General features: G+C 48.6%; 1 protein-coding gene across 3 annotated transcripts; it reads left to right on the forward strand.

The window, feature by feature from the left end:
* Nucleotides 1–37: 37 nt before the first annotated feature.
* MAB21L3 (mab-21 like 3) lies at nt 38–26,179 on the forward strand. 3 transcript variants are annotated; one of them, XM_015536311.2, is made up of 7 exons: nt 38–486; nt 1,059–1,304; nt 11,694–11,834; nt 14,634–14,925; nt 18,149–18,327; nt 18,812–19,006; nt 23,929–26,179. In XM_015536311.2, exons 2-7 carry the CDS (start codon nt 1,257–1,259, stop codon nt 24,160–24,162), a joined length of 1,089 nt encoding a protein of 362 aa, XP_015391797.2. In that variant the 5' UTR covers nt 38–486; nt 1,059–1,256; the 3' UTR covers nt 24,163–26,179. The 3 variants fall into 3 exon arrangements, with proteins under 3 accessions (XP_015391797.2, XP_042849744.1, XP_042849745.1); XM_042993810.1 differs by having other exon boundaries at nt 1,210–1,304; XM_042993811.1 differs by having other exon boundaries at nt 404–486; nt 1,241–1,304.
* Nucleotides 26,180–27,387: the final 1,208 nt, after the last annotated feature.

Raw genomic sequence — 27,387 nt, forward strand, 5'->3', positions numbered from 1 at the left:
ACCACCGCTGGGATTTATGAGGTGGGTGGAGCAGGGAGCTTGGCGCAGCCCAGATGTGGCTTCCAGACCTGGCAGAGAGCGGAGGTATGCAAATGTGGTGGTTGTGGACATCGGGCAGCGGAGTAGCCCAGGTGCCCAACAGTTGCTGAGCGCTCCCAGGTGGGTCTGGAAAGACATTTGCTCAGAAGCGAGCTGGGCTCCCAGAAGCGCTCTAATTTCTTCAGATCATCTGATAGCAGTCTCTGATGTTTACCAGCTTCAGGGAGATCAGGCCATTGTGATTTTTTTTTTTTTTTTTCTGTAATAAAACTAGCCCCAGCCAGCCAGACTGGGAACTTACTGCCTGAGCTGTTTTCCAACATGGTTTTGCTGGCAAAACTAGACAAGAGTGTTTCCTCGACTCTCAAGGGGCCTGTTTACACTGACTTTATTTTTTACTGGCAGCTTTCAAGTGGGAAGAGGGAGATTATATTTAAAGGTCAGCAGGTAGGCAAAAAGATCCCTGTCCTGCCATTCCTGGGTGTGTGCCTGTGTGTGCCTGTGTGTGTGTGTGTGCATGCCTCTATGTTTGTGTGCGAGCACACGTGTGTGTGTGTGTGCTTTTCCACATGTACATTATTGTGCCCTGATCTTGTTGATGAGACCTGATCACTTGTCTGTAAGCATAATGATGGTGCCCGGCCGCTTGTTTGTCAGTTCCCTATTTGTTTATTGTAAAGAAGGTAAATCAATCTGCGGGATTTCTGGATTGAAGGGCAAGGAATATTTACTGTCAACAGGATAAGAACAAGGAGATAAAAGATACTGGGCTCCGGGGCGCATCTGGTGTCAGGACAAGAGCATAAAAAGGCAGGGAAGAAGCCAACTCCCGAGCATTTCTATCTTAAATGGAAAGTTTTTAAGTGTTTGAGTGGCAAATACAACTTGGAAATTTGCCCTTCGGTCAAAGCACCAGTCCATAGGTCTAGGTCGAGTCAAATTAGGTTGGACTCCAGTTCAATTTCAATTTCATCAGCTCTCCTTTCTAAATTCCTTTCTAAAAAAAACTTTCCCGAAAGATGACAAGCAAATGCTCCCAATTTGGATATGAGAGCTGAAGGGAAGAATTGGGAAGGGAAGTCTCTGGCCCATGTACACATTCCCAAGGAAATTTAGCACTGAGACTGACATTCCTGAGAAACCAATTTGCAACTGTTGTCCTCCACTGAGGGACAAACCACAACATTGCTGCTCTACTAAGGATTGACCGAGAAACCATGAAATCCCCGTCTGCAGGAGACTTGGAAGACTACCTACTGAATAAGGTAAGGGCAGGTACTGGTCTCTCCCAAACACCCCTCCTCACCCCTGCCACCCCATCAACCTGGATTCAGAGGGATTTCAGGCTGCTTCCAAAGATACATAAAATGCTCCTCAGGAACCCAAGACTATCATCCAGAAGAGTGTTTACAGACTTGTTTACTGCCAGAGACCCATTGGGTGCAGAATGTGGAACAGAAGAAACGTGGGTTAGAACTCCAGCTCCGTCACTGATACTTGGTATAGTCATGAGCAAGGCACTTAACCTGCCTGAGCCTCAGCTTTCTTCTCTGTATAATGGGGGTGATAATAGGGGCTTAGTGGGGTCATTGAAAAAGAGTAAATGAAATTAAGAATGCCTTTTGGAAACTGTAATCATGCTAGATTTAACAATATATATCCTATGTTTAGTACACATCAATTAAGAGTTCATTGAATTTCTTCTGTAGAGAGTCAGAGACTCTTAGAATGTTAGAACTTGAAGGGACCTTAAGTATTATCTAACTTAACCCTTTCCATTTACAGACAAGACTATTAAGGCACACAGACAGCCACCCGTAAAACTAAAACATGTAAAATAAGGGTAGGGACTTGTCTAAGATTAGGGACATGCCTTCACAAGTAAACACGGCAGAGTTCATGATCACAGTGATAAGGAAAGTTGATTTCTTAGGCAAAACCATTTAAAGAGATAAATAGGGGAAACTTACATTGATAAAAATTATAGCCGACAAAGTGATTTCCCACTATTTCTCCTTTTGGGGGCTATGATAAACAGAAGGGGTTTGGGCTGACATTTTCCCATGGTCCTGTGTTTTCTGAAGCAAAAAGCTCCAAATGTTTTAGCCTGGCATCCAAGTAATACTTTATCTTTCCACTCTCTGCTTCCCTGTGTCTCCAATAGCAGAAATTCTAAACAGTGCTCTACGCTTTGAATTTAGCCATGCACGTGTTTTCTTTGGCCTACGGAGCAGTTTTAAATGTCTTCACATGTGTTACAAACATTTCATAATAGCGGGATTTTGCATAGAAATCCAGATTTCCATCTTCTTCGGGAAAAGGAAAACATCAGGGTATCTGGCAATCCCAGGTCCCACGGGCTGGGGCCGAGTGTCTGTTCAACAGGGCATTTGCTCGCAGCTTCTCCTGGGTCCGACACCCGCCCCCCTCAGCCCTCCCGCACGTGTGTGTCCCCCTCTGTCCCTGTGGGTGTTTGAATCCGCCACACCTGCTCCACAAGTACTGTGTCCTGAGAATATCTAAGGTCCCAGCTTCCCCACTTTCCTCTACCAAGGGAGATATCCTCTCTCCTTTCCATTTCTCTGGCTCATATTCATCATATTCAGACTCAGCTCAGGGCCCACTTTATCAAGGAAGATTTCCCTGACACCGCAGCACAGAACGTTTTTGCTTTCCTATGAACTCCCATCATAATTATTACTGACAATATTTATTGGGCACTCAGGTGTACATGTGGACACCTTTCCTATTATTATCTTGGGTGGCAACATAAATATTACCTCATTTTATTCTTTAGAAGTTTCTGGAGGGGAGAATAGTGTCCTGGATATTTTCATTCCCCTTGACATTCACACAGTATCTTTGCACATTATGTGGTCAGAGTATTTTTAGGACTCGTTGAGGATAATACTAGAATAGTGTAAAAGGTGCTGGCAGGTTGGGGCCCATGCAGTATCTCATTTAATCTGTCAAGAAGCATGTGGCACGTGCCTACTACGTGCATTTTTTACAGAGGAGGAAATAGGCTCATGTGGATTAAATAACTTGCCCAAAGTCACACAGCTGGATAGTGAAAAGTGCTGAGGTGTCAGTAAGAACATTCTTTTTTTTTTTTTTACTCCAAAGCCATATTTGCTCCGCTAAACCCCTCTATATCTCCATAAACACACACTAAGCACCTGCTTTGTGCAAAACATGGTGCCCAAAACACAGGCCCAGGATGTAGCCTGCTCAATGAGAGGGACATTGTGTTTTGGGTATCTTTTTTGTTTTAATTTTTTTTTTAATGTTTATTCAGTTTTGAGAGACAGAGAAAGACAGAGCGTGAGCGGGGGGCGGGGGGGGGGGGGGACACAGACAGACGGAGACACAGAATCCGAAGCAGGCTTCAGGCTACAGAGCTCGAAGCAGGGCTCAAACCCATGAAGCATGAAATCATGACCTGAGCCGAAGCCGGATGCTCAACCAACTGAGCCACCCAGGCGCCCCACTGGGTATCTTTAAGGGTGGCCCTAGCCCGCCTGCAGATTTTGCACATAGCTCTAAGGGTAAAAGGAGGATGTCCCGTGTGTGGACAGGGAAATGCTTAATATAATATATGGCTGAGCAGAGGGGTTGCAGCAGAGATTTCCACAGGGCACTGGAGGAGAACAGAGGAGTGTTAGCTCTCATGGGGGAGGTGGTCCACAGCAAGAGGGGTGGAGACTAAGCCTGGGGGGAACGCACGTAGCGTTTTCACAGATGGAGGAGGATACGAGAGGCCTTCCGAGCTGAGGGAAACTCATTCAAACAGGCAGCATGGGTTTCATTCTCTGCAGCCTTGTCCCTGGGGGAGGCAGAGCCCTGGTTATGAATGTGGGCTGCCAGGTGTGACAGTTTCTGGCATGGATCCCCGTTCTGGGGCTTCCTGACTCTGGCAGGACCCTGGGCAAGATTACTTGGCCGTTCTGAGCCCGTGTTTCCTCCTCTGTAAAATGGGGATGATCATGGCGCCCACCTTCAAGGAGTGTTGGGCAGTGAGGAGGAGCTAGCTCTCATAAAGTGTCCTGCACGCGGGAGGGACTCTGGTCTCAGCACTGTGGCACTGCTGTTGCTGTGGGTTCTGCCCAGCTGTACATATTCTGTGGGGCCCCAGCAGATGGCTCAGGGAAGAGTGAATCTGAAAAGGTGGGGATATCATGGTGGAAGCCTCCTGTCTTGTCCGTAGGCAGCATCTCTTCACCTGCATCCTTTTATTTATTTAAAAATTTTTTTTAACATTTATTCATTTTTGAGAGACAGGAAGAGACAGAGAGCAAGCAGGGGAGGGGCAGAGAGAGAGGGAGACACAGAATCCGAAGCAGGCTCCAGGCTCTGAGCCGTCAGCACAGAGCCCGACGCAGGGCTCGAACCCACAAACTGCAAGATCATGACCTGAGCCGAAGTCGGACGCTTAACTGACTGACACACTCGGGCGCCCCTATCCCCATCCTCTTAGATTATTAACCCCTGGAAGTCAGAGATGGTACCCATCCTGTTTTATTTAAAAACCCGATTATCGGATTAAATGTGATTCTAGAATTAAGTCTGACTTCCTGATGTCTGGAAGGAAGTTCTCAGCCTTTTATCCCCAGGCGCCCTTATCGTAAGGGACAGTCACACAGGCCATATGCTCAGGGTTGTGGCCAGGCCTGTGTGACATTCCTGGCACGCTACTTGGCTCCACCCCTCTATCTCTCTCAAGAAAGCATGTCGGAATGCAAGCGAGTCAGAATGGTGTTATTATAGGGAATAACCTTGCATTCTCACTAATTTATATTTGAAACAGTAAATTGTTCGTGACCTGGAGCTATTCACAGAAGCAAATGATGTGTGGGACAACAGTGGGCCAGACACTGTAGCTGGGGAGGAGGAACGTGGCCCGGATGGGGATGTGTACGTGTGTGTGGACACGTACCTATGCCCTGGAGACAGGGAAGCCCACAAAAAAATGCCTGGGCCCTTAAAGGGTGCTCCGATGACTCATTTTGCATAAACTCTGCTTAATTAGAGTACCTGAATCTGCAAGCCAACAAGCGTGGCGAATTTTCTGGGGTCGGTGTGATGGAAGGGAGGATTCGATGACCTAACCACATCTAGCACCGCGTGTCTGACTAATTTCACCAAGTTCATTTCTGCTTGTGCTTTGTCCCATCCACAAATGCCGTCTTTTCAAAGGAAAAAGCATACCTTTGTTCATTGACCTAATCAGCAGAGGAAGTGAGTGAAACTCAAACAGGCACCGAGGTCAAGTTTCAACTGAATGGGCCTTGAATCCTTCTTAAATTACCATATTCCACCCCCACCCCCACTTTAGGTTTGTTTCAAAGCGGTGCCATGAAATGGATCTGATGCCAAGGCTATTGTAAGGCCACAGCTGGTATCTTCCTGATGTCGGGCAGGCACTAAAGGGCTTCTGGGGTTGGGCTGGCTACCGTCTCTGCTTGTGGTGAAGCCGCCTTCTTTCCCTGAAATCACTCCCTATAAAGCCACCTGGGGCCCCATTCCCTGCTTTTCCACACCCTGAAATGGAATCTTTACACTCTACCTTACTAGGCTGTGGTCAGGACTGCTGGAGGGAAGCTGCCTGGGGTTTCTGGGTTGTGAGTGACACGAGGACAGTGACAAGTGGGGTGTGGGACAGAGCCTGGGAGACCTTTCGCACAAATCCCTGCTGGGGCTGCTGGAGACAGCATGTGGTCCGTATAAGAGTATGGATCAGAACCAATTGCAGCCAGAGATGTGGAGGGGAAGGGGCAGCCCATCATCACCTATGGGAAAGAGGCCTCCACTTGACTCCCGGGGCTTGGGCACCGTGAGGCAGGCTTGTCCTAAGTGGGGCTGTTCCCCACAGCTCTGGTCGAACCCCACAACACAGGCCCCTGCTGTGTTGCCCTGGTGTGCGGTGGCTGTGGGGGGGGGGTGGTGGTGCCAGAATAGTCAGGGATGCCCAAATAAATAAAGACTTCGGACTTGTTATTTCATGAGCCTGGACTCCAAATGGAGGGCGTGTTAATTCAGGAAAAGGATAGAGGTAGGTATTACTTCTGGAGCGTCCACTTGAGGGTCCGGCACAGTGGGAGGGAAAAAGCAGCGAGGGAACCTGGACCTTAGGGCTGGCTTTACTGCCAAGTACAAGTACCGATGTGACATTAGGACCACCTGCTGCTCCGGCCTCCTGTAAAGTGACACCAGGCAAGCCGACTTCTGAGGTCTCTTTCAATTCTAAGATCCCAAGTCAAAACTGCAGCGGAAGTAAGGGATGAAGGAAATTGAAACCAGAATTTGTGGCTCTAGGGCCCTGACTCTGCTTTGCGGCTTCAGGAATCAAGACAGGTCATAAAGATGTATAATGAGTGAGAGATGACAAGTATGCACCCGGGAGTGTGTGAACTGTCTAGTTCTGCCCAGTAGGAAAATTCCACCATCAGGCGAGGGCATAATTTGTAGAAGAGATTCACAATGGAGAACTTTTTCCGATAGGCTACTCGTTATGTGTGTGTACGTGCGTGCGTGCACACACTCTTTGTCTGAAGCTTTTATCAGTCAAACTTTATTTATTTATTTGTTTGTTTGTTTGTTTGTTTAATTTATTTTTTAAATTTACATCCAAGTTAGCATATAGCGCAACAATGATTTCAGGAGTAGATTCCTTAGTGCCCCTTGCCCATTCAGCCCATCCCCCCTCCCACACCCCCTCCAGCAACCCTCTGTTTGTTCTCCATATTTAAAAGTCTCTTCTGTTTTGTCCCCCTCCCTGTTTTTACATTATTTTTGCTTCCCTTCCCTTATGTTCATCTGTTTTGTATCTTAAAATCCTCATATGAGTGAAGTCATATATTTGTCTTTCTCTGACGAATTTCGCTTAGCATAATACCCTCCAGTTCCATCCACGTAGTTGCAAATGGCAAGATTTCATTCTTTTTGATTGCCGAGTAATATTCCATTGTGTATATATACCATATACCACATCTTCTTTATCCATTCATCCATTGATGGACATCTGGACTCTTTCCATACTTTGGCTATTGTTGATAGTGCTGCTATAAACATGGGGGTGCATGTGTCCCTTCAAAACAGCACACCTGTATCCCGTGGATAAATACCTAGTAGTGCAATTGCTGGGTCGTAGGGAAGTTCTAGTTTTAGTTTTTTGAGGAGCCTCCATACTGTTTTCCACAGTGGCTGCACCAGTTTGCATTCCCACCAACAATGCAAAAGAGATCCTCTTTCTCCGCATCCTCGCCAACATCTGTTGTTGCCTGAGTTGTTAATGTTAGCCATTCTAACAGGTGTGAGATGGTATCTCACTGTGGTTTTGATTTGTATTTCCCTGATGGTGTGTGATGTTGAGCATTTTTTCATGTGTCGGTTGGCCATCTGGATGTCTTCTTTGGAGAAGTGCCTGTTCATGTCTTTTGCCCATTTCTTCACTGGATTATTTGCTTTTTGGGTGTTGAGTTTGATAAGTTCTTTATAGATTTTGGATACTAACCCTTTATCTGATATGTTATTTGCAAATATCTTCTCCCATTCCGTTGGTTGCCTTTTAGTTTTACTGATTGTTTCCTTCTCTGTGCAGAAGCTTTTTATTTTGATAAGGTCACAATAGTTCATTTTTGCTTTTGTTTCCCTAAACATTATTTAATAAATAATGTCAAACATTACTTGACAGTGTCAATATGGTGATGAATCTTTCATTAGTTTATCAAGTCAGGAAACAAAATGTGGAGAGTCACCACTCTGTTACTGACATTTGAGTTCTATGAAGTCACATCAGTGGGCTTGGAGGATTTGTGGCTGAGCCTTAGTCCTCAACAGAGTCTAAGGAATTAGCTATTTGAGAATACTATTTCCCAACCGCTCTGACTGCAGTGTTCTATTTAGTTAGCCCTTGTATTACTTTCTCCCGCTATTCCTGATCAGACTTCTGATCCCTGAACTTGTCCAATGTTCCCTAATCTACAAAATGGTTTTGTCCATTCTCTTCCCCTGGCTGGAAAACGTGGCCCACCATGGAAACCCTCCCTTGTTCCTTTATTCTTCTCCAGATCTTGCCCAGCAAGTCCTAACCTTAGCACCTCTGTTGTTACCTTTGGAGGGCTGAGGCGTGGAGAACATCTTACAACGAAGCCCACTGGTATCCCACAGCCTCGGGAACCCCCCACAGCTGAGTCTTGGGACCTCCTGGAAATCTTCACATACATGCCTGAACAGCCTGCATTTCTTAGAGATGTGATCTCCAAAGTCTGTCACCCTGAAGTCCCCTACATTCCCTTCTCCACCTTACAGCACATTGCCTTGTCTCCTATGCTGTAAAGAAAATAGTCATCAGACGGGAAATGTCTCCCATTCCTTCACTCCCTACCCTTTTATCTGTGTTTGCACCTGTCTTTCTTTCCTTCTGATGCACCAAGGTGAAGTGCTCACCAGGTTTCTGGATTTGCAAGCCCCTCTGGCTGGAAAATTCTTACTCCACGGTTTCACTCTCTGTTGCCTCTTCCTTCCGGCTCCTTCCTCTCTGCATTTAGACATGTTCAAACTTGTGTGTCATTTTGAAAAAACCTGTTGGTGTCCCTGTTTTGTTTTACCCCTCCCCTGGCCAGACTTCCTGGAAGAATTGCTTACCTTGTTACTTGCTTGCCTCGCACTTAGTCTTAACCCACTTCAGTCTGGCTTAATGCCCACCCCTTCCCCGAACACATTGATCCTGTTCTAGTTGCCAAACATGGTGAACATTTTTCAGGCCCTATCTTGCTCGGCCCCTTACTGTTGACTTTGTTCTTGAAATTCTTCTTCCTTTATTCTCAAGACCTCTTGCTGCTTATTCTCCCATTTCGCCATCCTCCTCCAAGGCAATCCCTTCTCCAAAAATACAGGAGCCATTGTAGTTCTTCCCTTGTGCTCCTCATACTAGATATCTGCCATTTTCTCTTTCTAGAACAACCTTCACACCCTTCTCTTTCTAGCTAACTCCTACTCATCTTTCAAGATACAACACCACTACACTATGCCTCCAGAAAGGGCCCCCAGCCTCCAATACTAGATGAAATTTCCCTTTTCTGTGTACCCATAGTATCCTGTGCAAACCTCTACCCAGCACTAGATTGCTGTGACTTTAATTTCCAGTTTATTTGTCTTGCTTTGTCTGTAAACCTCTTGACACGTACGCACAGTGTTCAACAAAATGGGTTGAATGGAGTTGAATCACAACACAAAGAATTTCTACACTGCTGAGGACCCTTCATCATGGGCTGCTAAACACGTTCTCCTTTATGTTTGGCATGGCAAATGATCTATCCCCTCTGTGACCACCTTTCCTCTTCCACCTGGACACTCTGGAAGATGCAGAATCTTGATAGTTTGCAGATGTTCAAGGTAGGTGCCCCGGGTCCCTTCTCCCATGATGAATGTAGTGGGATAGAAATACGGAGAGCAGTATTGTGGCCACTGGTGGCAAGAAGAAGATCGAGCCTGTATAGACACGATCATCATATCTAAGGTCAGACAAGACACATGGATTTTGAAAAGACTACTTCATGTGTATCATGTATTTTCAGTGACATTGTACACTCCTGTAGATCAGGGTCCTCGTCTTATGTTTCTTGTGACTCCTAGACATCTGGAGAGTATTAGTTTTTCAAAGACAGTCCCCTGTGTGGGGACAAGTACCTTTAAAACAGGTCTCAGTCTTCAGACTAGAAGGCCTCTGCTCCATTGTACCCAGGGGCACACTACACTTCCCAATCATGGCACCCACATTTCTATTCAGTACTGACACCTGTCTTCCCCACCACTGTCAGCCATGACTGTGTCTGTGCTGTTCATTGCTGTGCCTCAGCATGTAACAGAGTGCCTGGAACACAGAGGTGCTAAATAAATGTTTATTAATGAACTAACTTTACATAGGATATACTTTATAATGTGTATGTGACATACAACATGTATGCGTGTGAATATTTGTGTCCAATGTCCGTATATGGTTGTTGGGTTTGTGGGTGGGAGGTATGAGGTCTTAGGGGACTGGGCTAGTTGGTGACTTAGTTTAGAAAAGCAGCTAGATGGGGTGCCTGGGTGGCTCAGTTGGTTAAGTGTCCGACTTTGGCTCAGGTCATGATCTCATGGTCCGTGAGTTCAAGCCCCGCCTCGGGCTCTGTGCTGACAGCTCAGAGCCTGGAGCCTGCTTCGGATTCTGTGTCTCCCTCTCTCTCTGCCCCTCCCCTGTTCATGCTCTGTCTCTCTCTGTCTCAAAAATAAATAAACGTTAAAAAAAAAAAAGAAATATAAAAAAAAAAAAAAAAAGAAAAGCAGCTAGAAATCTCTTTGCCTTGAACTTGTTTTCTTGACCAGTTTATGGGTGTCTTAAACTACTCGAGAATACATAGAAACAGCCATTATACAAAACTGGGTGGGGATATAGAGATTCATGGTGGACCTTGTGTTTAGATATACCAAATATTGCTTCCAGTCAGTTCCTGGCGAGGCTCAGTAGCCCCTCCAAGGGGACACTCGTCAAGGCACCATGAGCAATGGAACAGAGCCCCTCCATTTCAGAAAACACTTATAGACTCTTCCCATTTCTTCTTTACTTGGATCTTTCTAACTCTCCTGGATTTTGCTAAAAGTTCCTTTGTGTTCCCCACAAACACCAATTTCCCTAAACTTTAAGTATCTGTGAAGGTATGTATCTTTGGTGTTCGACTTTCTGAGGGTAGTTCTGGTTCTGGGGAACTCACAGTGTGGAGTCTGAAGGAAAGCAAACACACACCTTGTGAATCTAGTAGCAAAGGAGGGGTGAGTACCGGGGTGGAGAGAGCCATCCTTTGTGGACAACGTAAGTGGGAAACCATCTGCAGCATGATTACAAGCGTTGAACTGCTTAATCTCCACCAACCCGGATAGCAGCCTTTCTACCCTATTTTATCATCTCACCGCTGCACACAAAGCCCTATGGGATGGCCTGGTCCCGCCATCTTTTCCAAATTCATCCCCTGTCACCCTCCTTTCCCTTTCCCAGGCTCCAACCACAGGGTCCTCCTTGCCAGTCCTTGAGCCTTGCCAAGCATGCTCCCGCTTTAGGGGCCTTGGGGTTGGTTTCCCCAGTCGTTGATAAGGTTCACTCAGATGTCACCTCCTTAGCGAAGCCTTCCCTGGCCACCTGATCTAAAATAGCAGCCCCTTTACTCTCTAGTCCCTTATCCTATTTTATTTGTCTACATGCGCTTTATCATACCTGATATTAGATTACACATACACATACCTGTGTGTACATATATACGTGTATATATGTGTGTATGTGTATACATGTGTATGTGTACACATATATACATATGTCCTGTATATACGAGGACAAGTCTATCTTGTCCGCTATTTTCTTGTTCACTTAGGTGGGCACTCACCGCTCAGCAGGTGCTGGATAAATATTGAACGAATGCTTCCATTTTAGAGGAGAACATTGAGCCACGAGCAGGTGCCATCACACCCAAGTTCATCTCCCCTGGAGCTCTTGGGTGGGCAGGGTTGTTTGAGTGTACTCCTGTGGTCACCCAGCACTGGGCCCACGTTGTCACTTCCCCGTGCCAGTGCCTGGAGCCTGCACCAGGGATGACCGCCTGTGCCGATCCCTTGTCACGCAGGTGGACTTGAGGCGCCAGCAGATCTCGCAGATTGTGGAGGAGGTACAGAGGGTCGTCCACCATCTGACCACAGAGATCAGCCTCCAAGACCTCCGATTTCAGGCCGTCCCTTACTCTGACACATACAATGGGAACATTAAGGTAAGCAGGGCTCACTTGTACTGCAAGCACCTCCCAGAGAGCCAGGGAACGTGGGTGGGCCCGTCTGGGCATTCGATGGACGTCACACTGCTGAGAATACCGATTAGCCTTCATGTACCACAGGTGCTCTTAGCATTTATCATTTACACGCTCGCTCCATTGGTGCTGTCTCATGTGAACCCCCGCGTTCCTCCTCTACGGATGATAAAAATGAAGCCTTCGAGAAGTCAAGTGACTTGATCATGTCCTATTAGGCACTAAAGTTGGAACTGAGCCTGGGGCTTTTGATTCCAAAGCACATTTTGCTATAACAACTGAAGTTTAGTTAAACTTCACATTCATTTATGAAGCACCTAGTTAATAGATTGAGGGCTGGGGCGAGGGAACTCAGGGCACTGGTGGGAAAACAGTTGAAAGTGAGGGTCTATGGGTTGGAGGTGGGGGAAGGAAGAAGAGGAAGAGGTGGCCCTTAGAAACGGCAGCAGCAGCCCCGCTGTGCCCACTGCGGACAGGGCTCTAAGTGGCCAGGGCCCTGCATGACAGCCAGCCTTCCTGCGACACTGCCGTTTGGGCCAAGCCATTGTCACAGAAATAGCCTCACTCATGCCTCCTTGTGGAAAAGACATGGCTCACTGCCTTTCAGTGATGAGAGAAGTGAGGCTCTGATTCTCATTCTCCTTTATCTCAATTTTTCTTATGGCACATAAGAACCCCTTTCACTCGCATTAAAGATATACATATTCATGCCCTGTCTCTCACACAAGACTACAAGCTCCTTGTTTGTAAAGTTCATGTTAATTGATCGCTCCATTCCTCGCACCAGCATAGTGTGTGGCCCATGGCAGACACCCAGCTTCAGTGAATAAATGGATAAGCAGAAGAAATAGCACCCGAACAGAAGACCCTTACTGGTCCAGGACGTTTCAAGGTTGTTGGCCACAAGGACCACCCACAAGATTCTGGAACCTGTGGATTTGGGGTCAGAGTGCCGAGCTTGGGAAATTCACCCCGGGATAAACATTGCAAAACTAGATTGGATCCTGACATATCACAACATCGTTTGCCCACGTCTATCACTCTTCCAGCCTGCATTAGACAAATACAGACCAGTGATGTGGAGTAGAAACACAACGCCATTTTTCTTAGAATTCTATCTGAGGAAATTTCCTTCTGTGGTCTCACTTAGAATCCAAAGCTTAAAATGCATCTTGCATTTAGGTACATGATGTCCTGCATATTAAATTTTGAAAATAGTTACAGTGGGGCATATAAAAACTGCTTTTATTTTATCTTGGACCACATTCGGCGAGTAATTAAGCACCATTGATGTGACTAGTAACATGATAGTTGTACTCTTGAATTCACATGCAAGCGAACTCAAATAATGTATTGATTGTGAGTGCCATAGTTTAGATTTGTTCCCTTTTTTTTTTTTAATGTTTATTTATTTTTGAGAGAGGGAGAGAAACAGAGCGCAGATGGGGGAGAGGCAGAGAGAGAGGGAGACACAGAATCGGAAGCAGGCTCCAGGCTCTGAGCTGTCAGCACAGAGCCCGATGCGGGGCTCAAACTCACAAACTGTGAGATCATGACCAGAGCCAGAGTCCGGCGCTTAAATGACTAAGCCACCCAGGTGCCCCGCTTTGTTCCCTTTTTTAATCCTACTGCCTTTCTGTGGCCTTCAGAAGTCATGTGGATCCATCATCTAAAGGACCACACTGTTGATGTCTGAGAATGAAGCGGAGTTTGCCGCTCACCCCTGAACTGCCCAGTGGCAGGGCCCTGAGCAAAGGTTAACCAAATACCGCTGTCAGAATTTTCCATGAAAGGGAGGTGGCTCTTCCAGTGTGCAGCTGACTGGTGGGGGAAGGTACGGCATGGAGTAGACTGCCACGTGATGTGGCCCACAGTGTCAAGCTCCCTTTGGGCGTAGTGTGCTGCTGGCCAGTGTGTTCTCTCCTTTGGACTTCGCACTTGATCACTTTCACCCTGACCTCTGCCTAACCAGTACCTGTAGAAGTGGAGTAGGTAGATTCTGATTGTCTTATCCCATGAAGCTTAGAATCATCTCAGTGGCTCATGTGGTCTCAGCAACTGCCTCTCGTTTCATCTGTGATGTTGTAAGGACCGATCATTAAAACGGGCTGTGGGTCATCGGTACGGGCAAAAAGAAAGGGGGACATTTTTGCTGAATGCTTTCACCCCCTCCCGTGCCCTCCTCTGCCAGACCCTTCGCCCGTTCCGGGCCACTCCCCCCTGACTGAGAGCCAGCCCATCAGAGGGCTCAGGTTCACCTTCTGGCTCTACCACTGAATGGCTGTGTGTCCCTCGGGAGATCTCAGAGCCCCTCTGAGCCTTAGATTCCTCCTCTGGGAAGTGTTAACAAAGCCCGCCGCCTCATTGTGTAACTGGGAATATCACATAGTCTGATGCGTGAGAATTGCGGTGTTTAGTACGTGCAGAACACAGCGTGTACTATTTGTATTCCCTGCTTTCTCTTCTCCCCCGGACTTTAGGTGCCCTCTGGGGTTGCAAGTCAGGCTCACTCTTTTCCTTGAAGTTTCCTGACACCCAGGACTAGCGAGTCCACTTGCCCACCCGAGGCATCCCGGTGATTAGTGGCACAACAAGGACGGATGCCTCCTGGGACGAACAGGTGCAACTCTCTGTCCATCTCGGCACGTTGCTGAGGGTCGAGTAGTTCACCAAGCTGCCCGGTTTGACAGGCCGGCTCCCTGAGGATTTCTGCGACCTCCTGAGTCTGTGAACTCACTCTTCTCTCTCCCTTCTCGACCCCAGGTTTTGGCCCCCAGCCAGTTCCTCGTCACGGTCCCGGTGAAGGGCCTGGTGGGGTACAGGGAGGCCAGGGAGCAGCGCTGGCGATACTACACCCTGCGGGGCACCAGGCTCCCCTGTCCCTTGCAGGACCCAGAGGGCCTGCGGCAGTGGCTGGAGGCGGAGCAGTTCATGAAGAGCCAGTGGCAGTGGCATGAGGCAGACGTGAACATTGAGGGAGATATTGTGCCCGCCAAGGTGCTCCAGGTATTCCGGAAGCTGGTAGAAAACGCAATTGGAACCTGTCATCTCTCAGGTGAGCAGATCGAGAAAAGTACAAGAGCAGTTTCTGGCATTTCCCATTTGCCTCTAGAAATCCTCTGCTTTGGTGGGTGTTAACCTGAAGCCCATGCCCCTAAAGTGAGACCATAATCGTGTGCTCCTAACATCTGTTCGATCCTCACAGTAGAAATTAGCTCTTTTTTCCGCTGTGACACACCAAAGAATGGAATCCATACGGCATCTGCTTAGATTTAAGTGGTTTCCTGCCCTGGCATAGCTACGATGGGCTTTGAGTTATGCACCCTTTCCTGGATGTTAATTTAAAAACGTGGGTACTATTTTTATGTTTATTTTTGAGAGAGAGGAGAGTGACAGAGCGTGAGCAGGGGAGGGGCAGAGAGAGAGGGACACAGAATCCAAAGGAGGCTCCAGGCTCTGAGCTGTCAGCACAGAGCCCGACACGGGGCTCGAACTCACAGACCGTGAGATCGTGACCTGAGCCGAAGTCAGACGCTTAACCGACTGAGCCACCCAGATGCTCCATAAACATGGATACACTTTTTGAAAAGCAAATTCCTCACAAACCACAGACCTTTGTTATTAGCACATTTCTACAACACCCTCCAATGGACGTGTTTTGTACCTCGGTGTTTTGAGATGCCACATTTGGAAACCACTGACTTGTGCCAAAACACAAAATTGAGAAGCCATAAAGGACTGATTAAATCTGACAATCCCCAAATCTTAAACTGTGTACCACCGTGTGGTATATGTGAACACACTCACACACTGGGAAAAAATGGCTAACTCCCTTAATTATAAAAGAATATTTATAAACGAAGAAGAAAAAAATATGAGTAGACCAGTAGAAATAGTGACCAAAAAAAAAATGACCCCGAGAAAAAGAATATAAACAAGTAGTAGTATAAAAGAGGGAAAACATGTTCCATCGAACATATATTTCGAGCAGTGTGCATTAAAACACCTCATAGGTTGACGGAGATGAAAAAGTGTGATTGTGCTCGGTGTAGGGGTGAGTGTGGTGCAACCGGCCTTTGCACGCATTGCTCCTGGAAGTGTAAGTTGTTGCCTCCCTTGTAAAGGGCGATTATAGTCTGTTTTCATTTTTATGATGTGCTTAACTTGACAACCCAACAATTCCAGTTCTAGAAATAACATTCCTACACATAAAAGAGAAACAGGTAGGGACGCCTGGGTGGCTCGGTCGGTTAAGCGTCCGACTTCAGCTCAGGTCACAATCTCACAGTCTGTGAGTTCGAGCCCCGCGTCAGGCTCTGTGCTGATAGCTCAGAGCCTGGAGCCTGCTTCAGACTCTGTGTACCCACCCCCGCCCCTCCCCCGCTCACACTGTGTCTCTGTCTCTCTCTCAAAAATAAATAAACATTAAAACAATTTTTTTTGAAAGAGAAATATGTACAAGGGTATTCACTGCCATGGGCTTTGTAATAGTAAGTAACTAGAAATAATGTCAATTACAAGGGGAAGTTGACTAAATAAATTGTGCTACCTCTGCCTCTTGGGCCACTGCGCAGCCTTTAAGAAGAGTGGGGTACATTCGTGTATGTGTGCACAGAGCTGTGAAAAATCCTTGTGCTGGATAATGAAGGGAGAAACCACAGTGCCGAACAATGTGCACGCCCACGTGTGGAGAAAGAGACAGATCTGAATGTGCCTTTGCTTGTCTACACAGAACTATTCTGGAAGGTTCCCTAATGGAATTGGCACACGTTTAATGGATTTTCACCACGTGTAGGATGCTTTCATGGAAAATGCGATGCGCCTAGCAAACCTGTAGAGTAAGAGTGAATTTTCTACCTGTTTGACAGATGAGAACACTGAGGTTGAGAGAGATGAGGTCACACGGCAAGGAAGCAGAGCCAGGCAGGAGCAGGGTGTGGGCGAGGCAGGCTGGCCCAGCATGCGCTAACCTCTTACCTCTGCAACACTGGTAACAGTGCAAGGGCAAGTGAGAGATTCAAACCGGGGCAGGCTGATGAGATGCTTTCAGGAAATGATGCCAAGGTGCCAGACGTCGCTGTGTTCCTGTCTGGACAGCTCTGATGATATGCAGACAATAAGCTCTTTATCACACCCCAGCCAAGGAGAGGGACGTTATCCTTTTGAACAGCCCGACACAATTAGTGAGGGAGTTCCATTTTCCTCTCTGAGCGAAGAAGAGAACAATAATAGATCCCGATTCAAGACCGCTCATCCTTATCTGTAATGAGGGCAGACAGACAAACAAAACCACTGCGTATCTTTTGAAAGAAGGGAGAACGGATTAGCAGTGAGTCCTCCTATAGGAGCTGGAAGAGGCTACGAGATGCCTTTTTTTTCTCTCCCTCTGTCTGCCTGGTTGGAAGAGGCAGTGGGGGCCTGTTTCCACTCCTTCGACCATTTAAGCCAATGGCTATGAACACTTTGAAGTATTTTATAACTACAAGGGCTCAGGATGACAAATACATCTGAGGCTAGACTGGCTTAATGATGGGGGTACAAAGCCATGCCGTCTGAGAGACTGGGAGTCAGGTGAGAGGTGGGTTCAGCCGAACCCCACCAGAGGCAGGTCAAGGAGTAAGGGGACTGGAGGCTGTCCTCAGCAAGGTCAGGACATCTGGATGAAACGGAGGGGGCATGGAAGAATGGTTGGATTTCATTTTTACCAGCAAATACTACGTCTTTTCTTTGTCTTCTGTGTCTCTTTTCTTTAGTTGAGCCTTCTGAAAAGAATTTATTAATTTTTTATTTTATTTTTGAGAGAGAGAGAGAGAGAGAGAGAGTGAGAGAGCAAGCAGGGGAGAGGCAGAGAGAGAGAGGGAGACACAGAATCCGAAGCAGGTTCCAGGCTTGATCTGTCACCACAGAGCCCGATGCGGGCCTCGAACTCACAGACTGTGAGATCATGACCTGAGCTGAAGTCGGACGTTTAACCGACTGAGCCACCCAGGCACCTCAAGAATCTATTAATTTAAAAGAAAAGGTACCACAAAAACCTTGGGGGTGGGGGAGGAAGGACAAAGAAACACTAACAATGAGATTTTCTAGCAACGTTTCTATCAATATTTACTCAGCTAATTGTCTAGTGTTGACATAAACACCCCACCCTTGGAAGGCTCCTGATGCTTGAAAGTTGCCCCACCAGTTGCGATCAGGTGGTCAGACCCGCCGCCCCCAAATTCCTTCTTGGAATGAGCCAGGCTTTCTCTTCTCATCGCCTCCTTGTCATTTCCCACCAGGTAAGGTCAGCATGCTGACGCAGCTCTCAGCAGTTTGGGTTGCCGTGGAAACCTCCACATGTCAGGTGGAACTAGAGCTGGTCCCCACGGTGGAGATCCCTACCGTCTGGCCCGAGAAAGCTCGCTGGCCTCCCTGTCTGAAGCGCTGGCCTTCCCGACAACGAGTGGAGTGTATCAAGGTATCGGGGAGCCGGGGCCCCACTCGCCAGAGCTGGGAGCTCACAGCTTAGCCGCCCACAGCATCACTGACTGTGAACCAGCTCTGGAAGGAAACATGAGGTGTCACGAGATCAGCGGTGCTCCAGGTGTGGGTCGCAGAATCTGAGAGCCTGCTAGGAATGCAGATTCCCGGGCCCTCCCCGGACCTACCGACTGAGGCCTGCTGGGCGGGGCCCTGCAATCTGTGGTGTAAGAAGCTCCGCAGGTGATTCTGGTTTGGGCTTAACGTGGAGAACCAGTTGAAAGTGGGCACAGCCTCTGCCATTCACTGCGCTCCGGGAAGGGGGCTTGTCCCGAGGCTCCTTCCGCGTCCCCCACGTAGGAGGTAGAGCCTGCCTGCTGGCAGGTTCCCCCCCCCACCCCCGAGTAGCAGATGGCTTCAGAGGGCTTTCTGCTGCGGCGAGCACCGTCCTTCTCATTTTCCTGATGGTTTTCTCTCCCCAGTCGTTTGGGTTTGCCTTGTTGGCCTGTTCAAATTATCACTGGCAGCAGAGTTTCCTGCAGGCTGAGCAGGTGCTGCTAGACCAGCTGGATGAGGACGGGGGCTGCCGCAGGAAGTGCTTCCAGGCCCTGAGGCAGATGAAGGAGGACGTCTGGTGTCCGGGAAAGAGGCCTGTCGTCACGTCCCACCATCTGCAGGTGAGTGGGCACGCACGAATTTGGGTGGGTCCTCTCCGTATGCCCTGCAGGGCCCGGCCGGAGCCACTCACGATGGCTGTGTGTGTGTGTGTGCACGCGACGAATTTAGAAGACCCTAGTGTCCATAGTTGCCATCCCAAAGTTACTGCTCACTACCGAGATGTGTAAACCCGGGCTGTATGTGTGCCCGCCGCAGCCCTGACCAGGCTGAATGGCCTCCGCCTCCTCCCTGCCCTCCCCTTCTTGCCCTCTTTCCTTTTCTTGCTTTTTGCCCTTTCGAGATTTTCTTCTCTCTCCATCTCTCCCCTCGACTTACTTCACGCAACAAACCAGCGCGATGCGCCAGAAACTTGGCTGGGGTTCAGCATTGATTTACTCAAAGCCTCCGCCTTTGAGAAACCCACGGTCTGATGAAGTCTTGCAAATTGCTTGAACCTCAGATGGATTCGAGGTTTCCCTGGTGTGAGGACTCCCTCAGTCCCCACAGGTGCGGCCACCGGTGCTCCGATGCCCGCCGCGCAGAGGGGGAACCGGGAAATGGTGAGGTTGCCACGTGAGCATTGCCACAGACCCGAACTGCCAGGTTCCAAATCAGCCTGCAGGGGTTTCCCTAAACCCTACGGCACCTGCCTCCCCTCGCCCCCAAGCCCAACATTCATGAATGCCCTTCCTCGCTCACCCAGCAAATGTTTATTGAGGTTACTATGGGCCACACCTGCCCCAGCACCTGCTGTGTGCTCCACAAGCACAAGATGAGCAAACACAGAAGTGGTTCCTGCTCCCATGGAGCTTATGGTTTAGCGGGGCAGACAGACATTTGTCAGATGGTCCTCCAGGTGCATGTGGCCTCACACAGCACGGGGAGCATCAGAGAGGACGGGAGCATCATTCCGTGAGGGATCAGAGCAGCAGAGCCTGACCTGGGCTGCGAGATCGGGGCCGGTGGGGGTGGGGTCCCCCCCTGGGGAGGTGACTTTCACACTCTCAGCTCCTCTTTTGCAAATTTCCAACCGTACACCGTGAACTGGACGTTCATGGAACAGGCTGTGTGGCACACTGAGGTTGGGAGAAGGCAGACTTAGAGACAGCACAGCCCGAGCCTAGCTAGCGTCTGTCCGGGAGCTTTGTCCGTTCTCCCTGCCCTTCGACAAGGTGAGCACAGGTCCTGTGTGTGTGTGTCTTCCTTGCACGCTCCTGCTGTGCCCCTTGGCATTCAGTGGACCTCCATCTTCTGCCCCTGTGTTGGGGTCAGAGCTTCTGACCCCAGCTCCAATGTAAGCTATTTAAGGCCAACTACTAACGACCCCTTAGAATCTCTCCCAATGTGGTGTACCTAGTAGCTGCTCAGTAAATACTTGTTGGGCGAATGAATGAATGCCTTCACATTCTATTGAGCTTCCCCCACCCCCCCACGAAATCAGTAGTCTTTGCTTTGCTTTCGTATCTTCCCTAATAACCTGTCCCTCTTGACCTGCCCAAGACTCTGTTAATATCTCATTTGCACACAGCTGTGCCTCTCTCTGGAATCTCAACATTCTCAACACCGAGCACATTCCCCTAAAAACACTCACCTGTTCTCCTGGATCGAGGACATGTGCTTCCTGAAGGTAGTCTAGTTCATTCTGCCGGTTTAGCTTCTTTCCTCCTGGCCTTTCTACAGGCCACACTAGCAAGAGCCAGAGCTGAGCCGCAAACTCCATTCTATCTCCTATTGAAGCTCCTAATCTTAACCACTGACTTCATTGCCTCACAATTAAGATGGATGGAAACACATTAAGTGACATGAATATTTTAGACGAGATTGAATAGGGCCACCACGGGCCTCCCGGCCCTTGACTGCGGTCAAAACTGCATTACGTGCGAAGATTTACTTTTATTCCAGTGGCTTCTCAATCACTAGAGGATTTTAGGGCAACTCCTTAAAGATGCTCTGTTTCAGTTCTCCCGAGCTCACCTCCAAGGCACAGGATTGTGCCCTCTCAAGAACGGGCATTGTAAAGGGGGGTTATTTGTTGAGAAGGGCAGGAAGGACAAAAACAGTCCTAACTGCCTGTTCTTCTAGTCTCCCACTGTGGCCCAAGGGCAGGATGCCCTCACATTTAGACATTGGGATGGGCGTGGCTGGTGACAGTGTGGTGTTAGACACCATCCAGATGATGGCTTGAGTGGGCGGGATCCTTGCCAAGCCTTCAGCCTGGGGAAAACAGAAGAGACTGGTTGCAAAACAGCATCAGGAAGGTCGTGCCACTTATTGTCACCCCACCTTCAGCCTAACACTGTCTGATGAGTGTCTCACCTCCTCCCCAAAGTGGCTCTTTCCCGAGCAACTCCATGTGAACAAGAGCTTATCCTTCTGTGGCTTATTTGTTCCTAAAACCCACTCAAAGGCACGGGGGCTTGATTATAAGAGGCTTAACTGTTTTGGTTTGTTTAGGGAGATAAATGCTTAACTACAAGAGGCATGAAAACACTTTTTTGTATCTAGGTTATCTTTTTTTTTTTTTATGTTTCTTTATTTTTGAGAGAGAGAGACAGAGTGCAAGCTGGGGAGGGGCAGAGAGAGAGCGAGAGAAGGAGACACAGAATCCGAAGCAGGCTCCAGGCTCCAGGCTCCGAGCTGTCAGCACAGAGCCCGATGTGGGGCTCAAACTCATGAACCGCGAGATGATGCCCTGAGCCAAAGTCGGATGCTTAATCGACTGAGCCACCCAGGTGCCCCAAACTATTCTGTATCTAGGTTATCTTGACTAGCATGATATCCTCTCTGACTCGTTTACTTTGCACGATGTGCTCTAAATCAAAACACACTCAGTGTCTTGCTGTGAACCCAAAATGGCTCTTTTCTTTCTTAGTCAAGGCTGTATTTTAAAAATGCTCAACATCTAAATCATAACATTGCTTATTTCACTCAGTCAATAAGCGTTTATTGACTGCCTTCCATGGGCCAGCTCCTCTGCTGGGTGCTAGTGATGTAACAGAAATTAAAATAGGTATCGCTATCTTCTTTGATGGAGTTTACAATCTAGCAGGGAATCGCATTAATGAATACAGAGACGGCTACTCCTGTGATCACTGATGCTTATGGGAAGTGCGGGACGAAGAGAGTGTTTAATGGTATTGTAGGGAAATTTGAACTGACAGGTGAGTTTCCCGGACATACTGGGGAAGGAAGTGTGCTCCACACAGAAGTCAGATATGAAAGAAGTCACCCTGTGGTAGAAGAGGGGGGCCAGTGGGGCTGGAAGGAGAGAACAAGGGAGGACTAGGGTAAGATGAGGCTGGAAAGGAAGGTGGGGAGCAAACCTCACAAACCAAACCATGTTAAGGATTGTGGTTTTTCATTGACCAATGGTGGGAAGTCTTTAAAGTGTTTCTTTTTTGTTGTTGTTTATTTATTGCAAGGGGGAGAGAGAGAGAGAGTGCATGTGCATGCAAGCAGGGGAGAGGCAGAATCCCAAGCAGGCCTCACGCTGTCCATGCAGAGCCTGATGTGGGGCTCGAACTCCTGAACCATGAGGTCATGACCTGAGCCTGAATCAAGAGTTACACACTTAACCAACGGAGCCACCCAGGCGGCCCTAAAGTATCTCAGACACGAAGAAACATAGATTTATACTCAAAAAGATCACGTTGGCCGCAGCGTGGTGGTGACAGACTGGGGACAAGAATAGGGGCAGAGGCCCAGGTGAGATGGGAGAGGAAGAAAACAGTGGAGATGAACATACATGGTTAGATGAGAGAAACACTTTGGAGGCACTGGCAGAACTTGATGAGGGTGGTGAGGGAGGGGTGACTCCTGGGTTGAGTCTTGCCTGACTGGCTGGATAAGGAAGTCTGGAAACACACCAGGTTTGTGGGGAGAAGGGTCGTGAGTCCGGCTGGGACATGTTGGTGGCGATAACTTTCAGATTCCCAAGAGATAACAGGAGAGGAGGTCAGAGAAGTCTGGCCTGGGAAGAGAAATTGTGAGTGACCTCTATTTGTTCGGTGGGGGTTCTAGCTGCTGAGGAAGGAAGGAAAAGAGACCAAGAGAAAAAGAGGGTATGGAACGGAGCCTCCAAAACTCCATCACTGGGAAGTAGAGAAAGCAGATAGTGTGCCAAGGGGTAGCCGTGGTGCCTGGAGAAACACAGAGAGCCCAGAAGCTTGGAAACCCAGTGAGAGAGAACCCCATTGAGAAGCCCCAATGAGAGAACCCCATTCTGCTGGGCAAGGCCTGTTGGACTTGGACTTAGCAACATGGAGACCACGGGCCCTGAGGACCGATGGCGGAAAAATCCATATTGCAGTGGATCGAGATGGCAGTCAGCGGAGAGGAAATGATGACAGATAATTGAGAGGATTCTTTTGAGAAGCCTTCACTTGCCAAGATGTGAGAGGTTAGGAGGCAGACGTGGCCCTGGGGCAAGGAGTGGGGGAGGAGACTTTAGAATAATTTCAAGAGCCAGCAGAGGAAGGACAAGGGCAGGAAAGAGGGAAGTCCGTCGCAGCCAGCTCCCAGGAGAGATCCCAAGCCCTGTTTGGGGGTTCCCCTGGCCAGGCGGGGTGGTCAAAGCAGAGAGCGAGAGAGGAAGATGCGCATATAGGCAGACTGTTTTGCTGCCATGAGGGTTTCCATCTTCCTTGTAAAGTAGTAGGCAAAGGCATCCGCCAGGAGTGGGGAAATTGCAGATCTAAGGAGAGTGGTGGTAACTGGGAATACCAGTGGTGAGAGAAACAATGATCAAAGAGGCACAGGGGACCTGCAGGGCGAGGCCGAGAACCCACCCGAGGGTGGGGATAGTGAAATCATGGCGGAGCCAACTTGTCCTGGGTGACTCCCTTCTCCCTCCTTCCACGGCCGCGTGAGCCCGGTACCATTTCCGAAGACTTTCTCCTCCATTGCCCGGAACGATGTCTGACACCACCTCTTCCTTCCGTAGACGGTGCTCTTTTGGACTTGTGAGAAATACCCCCACCCGAAGGACTGGCAGGTGTTCAGCAAAGCGTTCCTGCGCCTGGTGAGGAAGCTGCACAAGTGTGTGAGCCAGCACTTTCTGAAGCACTATTTCGTGCGCAAGAGCAACCTGCTCCAGCATGCCAGCTCGGGCGAACTGGACACCGTGGCCCAGAAACTGGCTCTCTTCCTGAAGAACCCCCAGATCGGCCTGCCCTGATGCTGCCCCTGCCTAGGAGGCTCTTGGACACTTTATCCTGGCTCGACCTCGTTCCCTGGAGGATCCTGCTCAGGAGAGAAGCAACGTGTGGCACAGGAGATGACATTGACCCACTAGCACTTAAGGGGGGAACACTGTACCCCAAGATGTCCAATCTCAGCTTCCCTAGACCCTAGAGCCAAGCAAGCATTTCAGCCCTCACGAGCTACCTCTCTTGGGGACAAGCTGTCATCAGGCTTCCCCAAGCCATCGATTCCGAGCTGCTGACAGCACTGGATGTGTTCTCCTCGCTCGGGCTCTGAGTGTCGGCAGGGAAGGATAGAGACAAGAACCCCTGGGGGGGCCAGGCATCGGCCTGCGGCCCAGGACTGGTGCTCCGGCCCACTGACTGTGGGCTCATTACCTTTCCACTCGCAAATGCAGCTGTGAATGTACCTTTCTGAGCCTGCGGGGCTATGCTGGTGCCCTTACTAGAGGAGGGCACTGGGTCAACACAAAGTGTTAGTCATTGGTTGGTAGCCGGCGTTTGCCTGCTGTATCGGCACCAACACCGCTGACAGGGTGATTGTGTCTGATCGGTGGGCACACCTGCCCTGGCCTTCCTGCCCTCAGTTCTTCTGAACCGTACTTTGGGTCGTGTGGTTCTAGCTGCTTCCCTGGTGTTCTCTAAAGAGGGGAGAGGGTGGTTTTGATGGCCAGTGTTGGCCAGAGGTGAAAGTTCAGCCCTGCTTGCCAGCCTGCTCCGGCCATTCCCCTTTTCTTGTGCCCGATGTTTTATATTCTTGGAATGGGCCCAGGATGATGACCTCCAAGAAATGGCTTGATGTCACCCACCTCTCAATACCTGCCTTTGCTCACCTCATTCGCTCACTCATTCATGGGTAGATACATGCTCCTTAGGCACTGGGAGTAGAGCGAGGAGCCAAATGGACAAAGGATGTACCCGTTGGGGGACGGCACCTAATGTCAAAGACAGGAAGTGCACAACAGATAAATAAACACGATTATTACAAATGGTAGCAAGTGCCCTGAAGGAAACAAACAGAATATTGAAATAGAGCCACAGAGAGCTCCTCGAAGGATGAAAATGCAAACAGCTGAAGGGGAAGGGAAGCGGGGGGCAGGGCAGGCTTGGAGGGGCTGGAATGGGTCAGATCACTGAACCTTGTAAAGCTGGCAAGGAATCTGTATTTTATTCTAAAATCAAAGGCATGACAGTTGGCCTTTCCCAGAGCAGTAGGGTATGGTGATATGATTTGCATTTTGTTTGTTTATTTATTTATGACCTGCATTTTAAATGACCAGTCCAGTGACTGTATAAAGGGGGCGTAGGGTCCCACACAAGAGTTGAGGCATTGAAGGCCAGTAAGCCCACCCATATTGAATTTCACTGAGGTCCACGGGGCCACACATCCCATGTGGCACAAAGAATGGTTGGGGAGGTCAATGCTTTCTTCTGGTACTTGTTTATGCTTTTCAACTCAAGGGAATCCTTTATTACTCAGAACATTTCGCCCACTGAAATTTCTAAAAGCATGAACAACTGAGTTTTTTAAAAAAAAAGTCACATTGGAAAGTGAAATATTTTTACAAAAATACTCTAACCAAATGGTGGGTTCCCTGGGCTATCACATAGGAAATCATGATTTTAAACTGTTGGGGGAAAAAAAAATCCTTTGAAAGATATGATGAGTTGATAATTTTTGAAAATGTGAAATAATGAGCAAGCCAATGTTTTGATAAGTCATCAAAACTTGCATTCAAAGTCCCATACTCTTGGGCCTTGGGACACATCATTTCTGAGAAGGTGGCAGATAATAACTTTTTTTTTTTTAATGATGAAAACAACTGAAGCAAGTTTTAAGCGAGCTCTATAATGCCAAGAAGTGGAAGTTGGCTGGACCACTGATTGGAAATGGGCACGTGGAGAGGAGTGGGACTGACATACTCCACAGTCTGATCCAGTAGGCTCTTCCCACCTCCCCGCATCTGTCTGTGGTCTTCGTAGGAAGCAGGGCGATCTGCGGACTCCCGACTGTTCCTCTGCTGGGCAGCAGAGGACAGTAGAGGACCGCATTTGGGAAGAGCCTCTTTCCCGCACATACCCCTCAGAGCCCAGTAGGTGGCACCCTCCTCAGCCCGGGACTTAAATCTGGCTTCTGGGAGAAGGGTGGCCAGCCATCACAGTCTTTCTGCTTAAGGCTCAGGCTTTCAAAGGGAGCCTGGGAGAGAGTCGTCCCTCCTTTCTGTTTGTAGGCACAGAGCGCCTAGCTCTGAGAAGTCTGATATTACTGATATTCTGATATGCTGATAAGTCTGATATTATTCTGGTCAAGTTTTTGTTTGTTTGTTTGTTTGTTTTTATTCTCCAAAAGATTTTTCCTTTCATGTCCACTCTGGCCACAGGACTGTTTTATACTGCAGTGGTTGGTATTCAGCCATTTAAGTGACCTGCTTGCCCTTGCATCTCGCTGTCGCACAACTGCCCTTAATAAGTTGTTCACCCCTCTCTGTATCTCCATGTTTTTATGGGCGTGGTTATGGGCTGGATTGCGTCCCCCCCCCCCCACACGCATAAAATTCACGTACAGAAGCTCTCACCCCCCAGTGCCTCAGAATGTGTCTGTATTTGGAGGTGGGGCCTTTAAAGAGGTGGTCAAGGGGCGCCTGGGTGGCTCAGTCGGTTGAACATCCGATTTCGGCTCAGGTCACCATCTCACGGTTCACAAGTTCTACCCCCGCATCAGACTTGGTGCTGACAGTGTGAAGACTGTTGTCTCTCTCTCTCTCTCTCTCTCTCTCTCTCTCTGCCCCTCCCCTGCTCACACTCTGTCTCTGTCTCTCTCTCTCTCAAAAATAAATAAACATTAAAATTTTTAAAAGAGGTGATCAAGTTAAAATGAGGCCATTTGGGTGGGCCCTGGGCCATTAGGACTGATGTTCCTGTAAGAAGAGGAGGAGGCACTTGGGCAGGGGCACAGGGAGGAAAGGCCACCCGCGAGCCAAGGAGCGGAGCCTCTGGAGAAGACAATGTTGCCAGCACCTTGATCTTGGGTTTCCATTCTCCAGAACCGTGAGAAAATCATTTCCTGTTGTTTCAGCTATGCAGCCTGTGGTATTTTGGTATGGCCACCCTGGGAAGGCAGTACAAGCACGATGACAGAGTATGTGCCTCACTCCCTTGATGAGGGGAATAAACAGAATAAAGGACGTCAAAAGCTCATT

The sequence above is a fragment of the Panthera tigris genome, chromosome C1 (genome assembly GCF_018350195.1).
Source record: "Panthera tigris isolate Pti1 chromosome C1, P.tigris_Pti1_mat1.1, whole genome shotgun sequence".
Lineage (NCBI taxonomy): Eukaryota > Metazoa > Chordata > Mammalia > Carnivora > Felidae > Panthera > Panthera tigris.